The sequence below is a fragment of the Sciurus vulgaris genome, assembly GCF_902686455.1.
Source record: "Sciurus vulgaris genome assembly, chromosome: 2".
NCBI classification, from domain to species: domain Eukaryota; kingdom Metazoa; phylum Chordata; class Mammalia; order Rodentia; family Sciuridae; genus Sciurus; species Sciurus vulgaris.
Window position 1 is genome coordinate 93638075 of NC_136462.1, and position 12274 is coordinate 93650348.

Genomic DNA, 12274 nt, shown 5'->3' on the forward strand with positions numbered 1-12274 from the left:
AGTCCTGAGCTTTTTCAATTCAGACAACAAAGATCCCCAGTGCATTTTTCTACTCTGATCATGAACATCTGTCAGAACCTCACAACAGTACAAGAAAACAGGCACCTTTGAGATCATCTAACCTGAAAGCATATCCTTTAGACAGCAACTTGTTTGAGGGTCCTTCAGAAGTACATTTATAATTTCATAAAATTTGTGTTCATATGCCAACTTGTAATACAGGTAGATATCTTCACAATATGAAAGTAACTTCTTCAAGTTTTCTGTGACCACACTGGTAGGCTGATGTTGTTTATATCTAGACAAAAGAAACAAGAATGTAAAGGGTAAGACACTATCTTAAGGGCCGTCAGCTCTGAGTACCACTACTTATAAGAGACAGTGCTGTAGCCTTGGAAATTATCAAACACCCCCTGATATGAGTTTGAGATAAATTATTTTATTAAAGTATGTATGTTAATGCTTACCTTAATAATTAGAGTAAGTTTAGTACTCCAAAAAGCATCTCAGGCAAGCTGAATAGCTATCCTCCCATTTTAAGTACAAAACACCATAAGCAAACATCTCATTCATCCATCTTCTAAATGATCACTTCTGGAAATTGACATTTTGCCATTTTAAGCTGAAGGGGAGCTAAAGGGATGTTGTACCTAGCTATAAATTTTTTACTCTCATTTCACTTCAGAGCTGAGGAAATGATTATCGTCAAAAACACCCCCCAATAGACAGGGTCTCAACTTGTTTTCCATGCTTGTCTTGGCTTCAGTGATCTTCCTGCCTTAAGCCTCCTGAGTAGCTCTAGCTGAGACTATAGGCTCGTGCCACAGCACTTAGCACAGAAAACTTTTAATACTTACTTTTTTGAAATTTCTTCAATTATACTAGGTCTTAATAACCTTTGTTGCTTAAATTCTTCCAAGTAAGTAAAATCTCCTTTAAGAATTACTTGTTGGTATAGAATTTCAGCCCAATCTGGAATGAAGTCATAGGCCTCAGCCACAATAGAAGCCTTTTTTGAAAGAACAGAAGCGAATACCATTAGAGCCAATTTGATGTTAAAGTTTAAGGCAAACTGTTATAGAAAACAACAGTGAATTATCATTTCTCAATTATGTTAAAAGGATCTATGTATCAGAGTCAATGAAAAGTCATATGTTAATCTGGCATTTCCTCTCCCATAAACACCCCAAATATCTTTTTTTCACTTTTTTCTTTTTGAAGGGGGGGTGGTTGCCAGGGATTGAACTCGGGGGCACTCAACTACTGAGCCACATCCTCAGCCCTATTTTTTAATATTTTATTTAGAGAAAGGGTCTCAATGAGTTGCTTAGCACCTCCCTGTTGCTGAGGCTGGCTTTGAACTCATGATCCTCCTGGCTCAGTGTGTTTAGTGCTCCACAAAATGGACTAATAAAACTGAGAAAGAATACCATATTCCCACTAACTCAACTGTATAAGTAACAATGAAAGGGCTGATTCCCTGACATCAAACCCTGTTCATTAAAGGGTTACACCCAATCTCCTGGCAGTCCTAGATTTCTGATGCTGACCTGGGGTTCGCTGCACTGTAAATGTTGGGGTAAGATTATCTGACAGCTAAACCAGGCTGGGCTGCTGTAGTTCTGTTCCTGGTACTGAGACCTCTGGCAATTCATTCAACCTCTGGTCCCACAAGTGGTATAATAAAAGGGATGCTGACAGTTCTGGCTAGTTTTCTTGTTCACCTGGTAGAACCGAGGTAGGGCCATGATACAGTCCATCAGCTTCTGGTGGCTCAAATTGATGAGCATCGTGTTCTGGCCAGTGTTCAGAAAGTGAATCTGTAGTGTTATTAACCTGGTGAGCCGGTGACAGTGCAGAGCCTGTCGCACACAGGAGTCCTGAGAGATGAGGACAGAGGGAGGCATAGGCAGAGATGTTTGACTAACATCTTTTATGTGAACCCTCCAACTGTAGTCACCCATTATACTCTTGCTTAATTAAACCCATGACACCCTCTCCACTTCACTTGGAAAATCCCAGCACTAAAAAAGAAAAAATTATACTACAAACACCAATTCCCAAGGCCAATCTGGAGTTACTACTTTGTAGCTACCTTGGCATAACTCTCTGCTGCATCCAACATCAGGGTCAGGGCCTTCAGCAATAGCTGCTTCAGCTGGTGTCCATCCTTGAGGTTGTCCTCTGCAGAGGGATAAAAGACAATTGCTGAGTCTGACTTACTCTAAGGCAGGCTATTCTTGCCCACCCACAGTGATGATGGGGACTAGAAAAGAAACATCCCAGCTGTGTTCATAGGGAGGCAAGTGTATCTCATTCAGGTAAAGGGTATTGGGCCAAAAGTATATATATTCTGACTACAACTTCACTCTGGAGGATTTAGTGCCCCTGTAGTTCTTCACTTCTTTCTGGAACATCCAGGTAGGCTTATGTGGCATCACCATGCACAGTAGTTCCTGATGGATGCTACCTGGGTCCCAAGAGTGCACAGGCCTTGAACGTGCCCCTCTACCTCTTATCTGCCCGACTGGGTCCCCATAGTGACAAATACCCACTGCAATTTCTAACAGCCAGTCTCACGAGCTCTTGCCCTTGGCCCTAAAAACTCCCTGGTTAGTAGCTTTGCTTTGGGGAGTGCTCTGTGACCTTGCTCACCCCAAGGCTGAGACTCAATCAATTTCAGTTGAATGCAGGCAGCTGCTTCATGGTTCTCCCCAATCTCTCGGCACATACTGAAGCACAGGGCAATCATGTTGTGCTTTTCACTGTCCCCAGGGCGGCAGCGTTTGATGTAATCCAGCAGGGCTGTCTTCAGGGTACCACTCTGCCCAAGGGAGGAAAAGGGAATACCAAGGTCTCAACAAGAGAGTACAAGGCAGGCAGAAATGGCTGAATCCCTTGGTTCCTAAAGTTCCTTAAAAACCTCGGAGGAGGAGGAGAGAGAGGAGAGGTACTGGGGGATGATATTGACCTAAATTACATTATTATATTGTGTGTATGTACAAATATGTAACACTGAATTCCACTTCTATGTATAATTACAATGCACCAATAAAAATAAGGGAAAAAACTCCCAAGAAAATAAGATTTTAAAAAAATGAATACAAAAGTTTAAACTATTCTCAGTGTAAGGAAACAGCATGCACATGTTGCTCCTGGGAATGTAGCACTAAAACCTTTAAGAAGGGAAAAGCCTTAAAATTTAAAATATATGCATTCAAATACTGATAATTTGATTTCTAGACATCTATCCTAAAGAAATAAGCAGAGGAAAAGTGCTAAAATGAATGTAATGAAGATACTTCATAGCAATTAATTAGAACTACTCCAAATACCCAAAATAAGGGCTAAGAGAATACCTTGTAATCATTAAAAAGTGATATCGAAGATTATCTGCTGATTTGGAAGACAGTCGTGGTTATGCTTAGTGTTAGGGGGAAAGCAGGCTGTTTCATATCTTTAAGCTTGATATGTTTTTTTTAAAATATGTACATATGTTTTGGGGTACATGTCCAAACAAAGGGCATATACCAAATTGTCAACAGTGGCTGTCTGCAGATAGTAGGTAGACACCGAGGACTTTTTCCCTGTTGTCATTTTTCAAGTGTCTTACGTGGAGTATGCATTACTTTTGTAATCAGAAAAAAGTTATTAAAAGAATATTTAAATACAGAAACTGCTTCAAAAACCATTTTAAAAAATCCTCTGGGGGAATCCTGAAGATGTACCTGTGTCTACTAGTACTTGTTCCTCTCCTGATGGCTGAACTGGTCTGTTGGTCTGTCCTGAAACTGGCCCAATATTGGATTTTTTTTTTTTTTTTTTTTTTTGTCTCTTAATCTTATTTGGCTGGTCTAGGTTCCCAGCAGCCAAAAGTATACTCTTTTGGGTTTTAACTCTTTAGAGGTGTAATAAGCAGAGGCAATGTATCAGCCAAATGTATGATTTGCAGAGGCTGTGTGAGTACTATACCAGGTGTAACAGCATGCTGGCAACAGACAGGTTCCTAAGCCCAAAGACAACACCTGACTCAGGTCTTTACTTCCAAGCCTCCCTTTTCTGGTAGTTATAAATGGCTTCGCAGCTATTCTGGCCCAGGCCTTTGTATTCACTTCCTCCTTTGACTCTCAGCAACATACTTTTTCATGATCCCCTGAAAATCCTCCACGTAAAAACTTCAGACATAGCCTGAGAGCTGGACACTCCACTTTTAGCATGGTTCTCAGAAAGGATTTTTTTCCCTGCCAGGGTAGGCACTTTTATTTAAACGTAGAGGCAGGTGACAGAGGCAGGCGGAGAACAAACTTTTTCTTCAGTATTTGGTATAAGCATTATCACTACCTCGTCCAAACTATTTTAAGCCACTGGTTATAGTGAATGTCCAAGTGAAGTCCCTGATCCCAACCCCTGCATATTCTAGGGTCAATGCTGATTGGGATTATTCCAGAGAAAACCTGACTCCTGAATGTTGGCGGTACATGTCATCCTGGAGCTCATGACTTCACATTTACCGGATCCAGCTTCTTCCTCATCAGCACTTCGAAGTAGTGCTTTTCATGCAGCAAATCAAATATGTATGTCATCTCATTGTACCTTCCAATGCCAGTGAGGAGACGTACCTGAGAGGGAGGCGCTTGTATCAGCATCACCTGGAGTTTTTTTTTTTTTTTTTTTTTGTACCAGGGATTGAACCCAGAGACCCTACATTTCAAGTCCTTTTCATTTTTTGAGACAAAAATTGCTTAGGGTCTCGCTGAGTTGCCAAGGCTGGCTTTGAACTTCAAATTCTCCTGCTTCAAACTCCAAATCACTGGGATTACAGGTGTGTGCCACCGAACCCAGCTCACCTGGAGTTCTGAGCCAGACCACTACCCCCATCTGTTTGGCTTCTTTCTTTAAGGGGACAAGTTCCATAGCAAGAAGGGTTCTAACAGCCAGGCTGCCATGCCTAGCTCCCTCCCATGCACCCAACAAGGGTCTTCTCTGTTGTCTCTGATTATGATTAATCCTTTATGTCCCACCACTGTATGTAGAGTACACCTATAAAAACTTAAATTGAGCAATTTTATAGGTGTCCTATAAAATTTTATAGGTTTTCAAGCACATGCCTATAATCCCAGCTACTCAGGAAGCTAAAGTAGGAGGACTGCAAGTTTAAGGTCTGCCTCAGCAACTTAGACTCTGTCTCAAAATAAGAGCTGGGGATATAGCTCTGTGGTAGAGCACCTAAGATTTCAATTCCCAGTACCACTTTTTTAAATATTAAGGGTTTTTTATCAGTAGAACGTAAGTTAAATGCTGTGGTACTATTCTCCTGGGCAGGTTCTTCCTGTTCACTCTTCATCACAGTGGCCTACAGGCTTCCTCAGTTACCTGGGTCAGATAATTACATGAAGCTGAAACTGTTAACTCATTTCAATTCATAGATAAGAGAAGGTCTAAACCTTGTTTTGGGGGAGAAATGCTGCTGTTAGACCTCTAGAAAAGTTAACTGCCCTAAGTGTTCATGCAGCAGCTCTGGAACATGGCAGGGATCCTCACTTTGCTTCTCCAGAGCAATCTGATTTTGGCAGAAATCAACCTGGGTTAGAGGGTGGGGCTGAGTTAGTAGGCAGTAGGATCCAGAGAGGATCCTCAGCCCATTTCAGCTCTGAGCTGGCCCCTAGTTGCCTCAAGACTGAGGATGAGATTGAGGGTGCCACTCACCACCAGTCCATACTCTTCACTGGGAGCCAAGTGGTTATCTGTGAGCATCCGGGCAGCCTGAAGGACTCGGATAATGCCCTCCATGTGGCATGTCAGGGTGAAGCAGTGGTGGGCCAGGATCAGGAGCTCTGTGGCTGGGTGAGTGAGACAATGCCAAGACTAAGACATGATTATGAGCCCTGACAACCCACTGTTGACCTCTGCCTGGTGTGACTGAAAGGACCTGGTAGACAAGAGGCCTGTTACTAGTCTTGTGAGGGCCCCGACCTCACCAGCTATAGCTCTGGAAGAACCCTCTGATACCTAGATTTTATTCTCAGTAATAGCACAGGGATTACCCCTATCTTCAAGGTAGTCACATAGTGGCCATATCTCCAAAGGCACAACACGTGAGAAAAATGGACCCTCACCTTCTAAAGACTGAGAGACTCTGCAGACAAACTGATGGAGTTTCTGCCATCATAAATCCAAGGGCATTCTCTGTATCTCAGGTATCCTAGCTTTCTAGATTAGTGAAAGTCTGTGAGCACAATTAAAAGGCAAAATGGGGAAATATTTGCAATGTTGAGGATTCCCAGCCTTAATACATTCTGTGCATTCTGGATTTCTGTATCTACAGAACCTTTCCAAAACCTATCGACTGCTGGGCACCTCTGATAGCTCAGCCTTGACCCCACAAATTCCAGAGATGAACCTGCTCACCATATCCCAGGTCCTTCCAGTACCTGGCATACAGTTGGTACTTAGTAAGTAGTCCTGGACTGGCTGAGAAGAATGATAGGAGGCTATTTTCCAAAAAGTGAAACTGTGCAACCTTTGATAAATCTCCTGTATTTCAGAAGCCTTAAAATAGTTTGAATCAAGCTGGGCACAGTGCACACCTATAATCCCAGTGACTTGGGAGATTGTGGTAGGAGGAATGAAAGTTTAAGACCAATCTCTGCAACTTAGGCCCTAAGGACTTAGTGAGACCCTATCTCAAAATAAAACAAAAAAAAAAGGGCTGGGGATGTGACTCAGTGGTTAAGCAGCCCTGGGTTCAAATCCCAGTTCAAAAAAAAAAAAAAAAAAAATTTGAATCAGGATCTTAGGGAAATAATCATATATATGCACAGAAATATGCCGCCTATAAGAATGTTCATGAGAATGTTTAAAATAACAAACACTGGATGTAATCTAAAGGTCTCCTAAAATATAAAAAATCTAGTTACATGAGCTGTATTGTATAAATATTAAAAATTGTATAGACTTTTCAATATCATGAAGAATGTTAATGATAGCATATGCATAAAGTAAAAAAAAAAAATTATAACCATTATACACAGTACAAGGCCATTTTTTAATTTTTGGTACCAGGGTTTGAACCAAAGGGCATTTAACTGAGCTACATTCCCAGCCCTTTTTATTTTTTAAAATTTTTTAAATTAAAAAAAAATTTTTTTAGTTGATGAACCTTTATTCATTTATTTATATGTGGTGCTGAGAATTGAACCCAGTACCTCACACATGGTAGGCAGTACTCTACCAGTGAGCCACAACCCCAGCCCCCGTTTTGTTTTATTTTGAGATGGTCTCACTAACTTGCTCAGGCTGGCTTTGAACTCATGATCCTCTTGCCTCAGCCTCCCAAGTTCCAGAGATTATAGGCATGCACCACCATGCCCAGCCAGTGTAAGGCCATTAAAAATAAATAAATAGGGCTGGGGAGATAGCTCAGCTGGTAGAGTGCTTGCCTCGCAAGCACAAGGCCTTGAGTTCGATCCCCAGTACCGCAAAAAAAAAAAAAAAAAAAAAAAAAAAGGAAAAAATAAATAAAACATCTAGTCTTACATAGAAAAAGATCAAAGAGACCATATTACTCAGTTATATAATGAACTAGACACATAATGAGCTAGACATTGTTGAAACCATATTACTCAGTTATATAATGAACTAGACACATAATGAGCTAGACATTGTTGAAAATGAGCAGACTTTGGAATCATAAACGATTCATATAGCAGCTCTGCCACTTAGCTATAAATTAATCAGAAAATTTCTCTAAGCTTCAGTTTCCTCCCTTCTAAAGTGGGGACAATAACATCCACTATGCAGGGTAATAATAGAAGTGATTAAAGGTTACCTTTTTGTGTGTGATTATTTTAAATTTTAGAGTACTCTTCTGTATCTTCTAAATTTTCTTCAATGAACCTATGATTTTCTACCAAGAATTTTTGCTGATGCATCAGGTACTAGGTATCCAGAACAGGAACAAGGACCCAAATCAAGTTTTGGAGAGACTGACCCTGGGAGGACTTTTAGAAACCTGTTTAGGACCTGAAACATGAAAGAAAAAGGCCAGGAACTTACTGCAGGACAGTTTCCCATGGGGAACAGAGGAAATCTTATCCAACAACTTCATGCCTAATAAGGTGCGGTCTTGACACAACATGGTCAGCTGAAGAAATGTCTGGCTTTCCTCTGCTGGGCTGAACACCTGCTTATGTCCTGCATGGAAAGATAGACAGGCACTGGGTTGGGAGAGGAACAAGAGTGTAGCCCCCGAAGACCCACACTGTCCAGGCCTAGGCACCAGGAGGTTAATCCGGACATGGCTCCCTGGGTAGTTTTCCCACTGCTGGGCTCAAAAACCTTTACCTAGTGGTCGTTTTACAGGACAGAAGGAGTACGTTAGTTCAGAAGAGGCAGAGCTACGCTAAATGTCATCAGAAAACAACACAAAGCATAATTTATTCTCCTACAAGTATAATTTAGAAACTTGAGAGATAACATATAGGATGTATATGAGCATAGCATCTAAATCCTTAATGCTGGGAACCTCAGAATGCTAAGAGGCTGGGAGGCCTGAAAGGCAGGGCACCTGTTCCCTCTGATGGTGTCAGCAGCTCCCGTGTCACCTCTTCAGCCACAAGTTCAGCCACAGTGTCTGGCTTGAGGCCTTGGGTGCTGATGAAGGCCTGGGCTCGTTTACACCGGTCAGGCTGCTGAGAGGTCAAGATTGCCTGGAGAACAGCCTCACCATCTTGGGCAGCAACATCTGTGTAGGAACAGCCCAACTCCTGAGAGGAAGGCAAAGCTGAAGTCACTTTTAGGAGCCAGGAAAAGATAACTTCTTATGTAATATGATGTAGATAGTCTCCATTATTTTCCTGAGCTTAAAAATCCCTCACTATGAACAAGAATCTTAGAAGAAACAAGTACTGTTTTCTAATCCTATCTTTTTACCAAAGCAAAAAAAGGTTTATCATCAGAAAGTGTTCTGGTTGAACACTGATCTTTTCAAACATTATGACATGAACTGTGTGTTGTGATACATGCCTGTAATCCCAGCTACTTGGGAGGCCAAGGCAGGACGATCCAAGTTCAAGGCCAGCCTCAGCAATTTAGCAAGACCCTATCTCAAAATTAACAGGGGCTGGGGATGGAACTTGTTGGTAGAGCACCCCTGGGTTAAATCCCCAGTATTGCAAAACAAAACAAAACAAAATTATGAAAGTGTAATAAAATGCAAGAGCACCTTTCTTGTTCCCACAGCAGCAGCAAAGCCACAATTTCCAAAGAAGTCTCAGTCTTCTTTGAGGCAAAGGGTTTTAATGCTCAGCTTTATTTCTCTCATGCTCTTCTACTTTCTATTTTTTTCCTCAAACCAACACAGAGCCAGACAATTCCTGGCCACTCTGGCTCCTGTCTTTATAGTTCTTTATACTACATATGGAATGCTTCAAACAGTTATGAAGCAAAACCAAAGACATGAGGTCTAGAAGGGACACTTCATGTTCAAATGATATTTATAGATGAAAAGCAAGAAACTCATACGAGTAAAATGCCTTGCCCTAGCTTTCTGGTTGGCTGAGTCAGCTAGGACTCAAATTGCCCTGGCACCTGGCCTGATGTCTTTCCCATTACAACCCAACAATGGGCTCACAGGGGTCAACAGCTGACAAGGGCTCTACTCCAAGTTATGATAATCATCTGAAGGGCTGATGTGGCAATGTCCAAAAATCTACCTACTACTTCCCACTTCTCTTCCTCTTAGAGGGTTTCCTATGCCCTTCCCACCCGTCTTTGGCACATACCTTGGCAAGTTCATACAGACAGAGGACCTGCCGACAGTAGTTCTTCCCATAGAGGCATTTGCTTGTCAAAGTTTCCAGATTTGTCACCACTTCATCACTTGAAGGCACCATCACAAATGACTGACTATCCAAACTTGAAGCTGGAAGCAAATACAAGATGGAGGGGGCTCTCGCCTGGTGGGTCAAGGCCTCTCCCAGCTCCCTATGACTGCCTGTGTGTGTGCAGATCTCTGCACTGCACTATGACTCTCCTCAGTCTGGGACCACTTCTGACAGGGCCCCACTTAAACTTATCATTGCTGCCTTCTAGAAAATGCTAGCCCGGGTTACTCCAAAGACTTTATGCTACAAGACTCAAAGCCACCTATAGAATGGTCCAGAGATCAGCACCAAGATGCCTATCAGACTCCTCTACACTTATTCCCAATTTCCCCTCATGTCAAATAGGTCACCAGGCCCCCTGACTACCTTTAAAACATCACTCCAGTCACTGCCTAGTTCCTACCTTTATCACCCTGCATCTGAAAGACTGTTACCTTCCTTCTGCTGCCAGCCACCCTTCTCCCACATCAATCTTCCACATATTCATTTCTAAAAGGCAATGATATTTTAAAAGTATAATAAAATTAAAATCCATTTCTGATGGGGGAAAAAAAAATCCTGGTACTGGGGGTGTGACTCAATGCCCAGCACTTCAGGGGGAAAAAAAAAATGCTTAGCTTAAAATAGAACTTTCTTAATTTGGTAAAAGATATCTATTAGGAAAAAAAAAAGAATATTTATGCAATTTTCAAATGACAAAAACAAACAAAAATATAAATGTATAATAAAGCAAGCACTGTTAAATAAATCATGGTAAATCCATATAGTAGAATACTCTGCAGTCATTAGGAAGGGGTCAGTCCATATGTACTGACAGAAAAACAGGCAGATTAATGACATAATTTCATTTTTGTAAAAAATAAGTATTGTATGTGCACTTGGTACTTGCACACTAAGCAAGTAAAAATTGTTATTCTGGGGAATTAAATGGGCATGGCTTCGAATCCACTTTTTACTTTATATACTTTATATTATTTGTTACACTAAGCATGTTAAACTTTTGCATTTAAAATATTAAGCATTATAAGAATAGGCTTTGAAGACAAATAAAATGCAACTCAGACAGTATTATTGCTATTCATCCTTCACTGCAGGGTCCAGTTCTAGGCAAGAAGGAATAATTGTTCACCCTGTCTCTCCTACTGAATTAAATAAAAAAACCTGGACACAATCAATGCATGCAGTGGCTATATGAGAACCCTGAAAGTAAAATGTAACAAATCAAAGACAACCAGAATTAACATCTTCCCCTCTAGTAGCCTCAATGCAGAGCAGCCTGATACCTAGAACTAACCACCTGAGGTAGAAGGACAGAGGAATGGGGAGAGAAAGAGCCAATGCACAAGTGCACTCAATCTCTAGAAAAAGTCCTTTAGCACCAGCCACAGGTCCAAGGGACAGAAAAAGGAACTCCTCATTTCCATCTTTCCTTACCCTGGGCCTCCCAAGCAACCTCTTGGCAGTGGTGACAGAGGCTACAGTGGTAGCTGAAATAAACCAAAACTCAGAGAGAGGAGGACCTTCTTTTCTAAGCAGAGGTGCCCTGGACTCAAGAGGGTAGAGAAAACTGTTGTTTTTGCATTACCCTTCTGTCACTTGGCTCTGAATTCAGAGAAGTCAGGAAGTGCATGATAGAATAGGGCAACTACACATTCAGTTTTTGATCACAAACCTGAAAAAGAGAGGCCTCAAGGAACAAGAAAATATCTGGGCGAAGCCCAGGAAAGGAACTCATCATGTTTTATAAATGATAGGGTTCACTCCTAGCCTGTATGTGTATGCTTCTGATCCCAACTAACATACCAAAGCCACTGAGAGTTAATTTGCATATCACCACCCAGGTCCCACACTACCCACTGGGTGGCATGCACACACAGGATGGATCTGAAGAGCACTGCTAAGGATACAGATCTGATGTTGGAACTGCAGCCCTCAGAACTCAGCCTTAATCTAACCAGGTCTGCAAAAATATATGGACATTGTTGATAGGATCTGTACAAAACCCAACATCTTAAACAGTATGTATATCTGAATAATAAACTAGTCAAAATGTCTAGGATACAACCCCCAAAATTGCTCAAGTATTTAAAAAACAGGAAAATCTCAATTTACATGAAAAAAGACAAGAAATACCAGCTAGCATTAAAATGACACACACTGAAATTATCTGACAAAGACTTCAAAACAGCTATTACATGAATATTCCAATAAGCAACCAATTATATATGCTTGAGACAAAATGAAATACTGAATTCTCAAAAAAGAAATAGAAAATATAAAGAACAGAAATTTTAGAACTGAAAAACAATTGAAATTTTAAAACCACAGAAGAATAGACAACTCAATTACAGAATGGAAATGACAGAGGAAAGGGTTAGTGAAATGCAAGA

The 12274-nt window shown here is 41.1% G+C and overlaps 1 protein-coding gene across 11 annotated transcripts in view; it reads right to left on the reverse strand.

Moving 5' to 3' along the window:
- SPG11 (SPG11 vesicle trafficking associated, spatacsin) overlaps positions 1–12274 on the reverse strand; it is an 89898-nt gene that overhangs the window by 9529 nt on the left and 68095 nt on the right. For 7 of the 11 annotated variants that reach the window (XM_079127731.1, XM_079127733.1, XM_079127728.1 and 4 more), the window contains 10 exons: positions 9783–9922; positions 8567–8765; positions 8056–8193; positions 5707–5840; positions 4512–4619; positions 2656–2824; positions 2096–2184; positions 1725–1880; positions 858–1009; positions 123–298 (listed from right to left, as the gene is read on the reverse strand). In XM_079127731.1, the coding sequence (XP_078983857.1) occupies positions 123–298; positions 858–1009; positions 1725–1880; positions 2096–2184; positions 2656–2824; positions 4512–4619; positions 5707–5840; positions 8056–8193; positions 8567–8765; positions 9783–9922 (1461 nt within the window). Of the gene's footprint in view, positions 1–122; positions 595–857; positions 1010–1724; positions 1881–2095; positions 2185–2655; positions 2825–4454; positions 4620–5706; positions 5841–8055; positions 8194–8566; positions 8766–9782; positions 9923–12274 lie in introns of those variants that run through there. The other 4 variants (XM_079127732.1, XM_079127730.1, XM_079127726.1 and 1 more) reach the window with 4 other exon arrangements.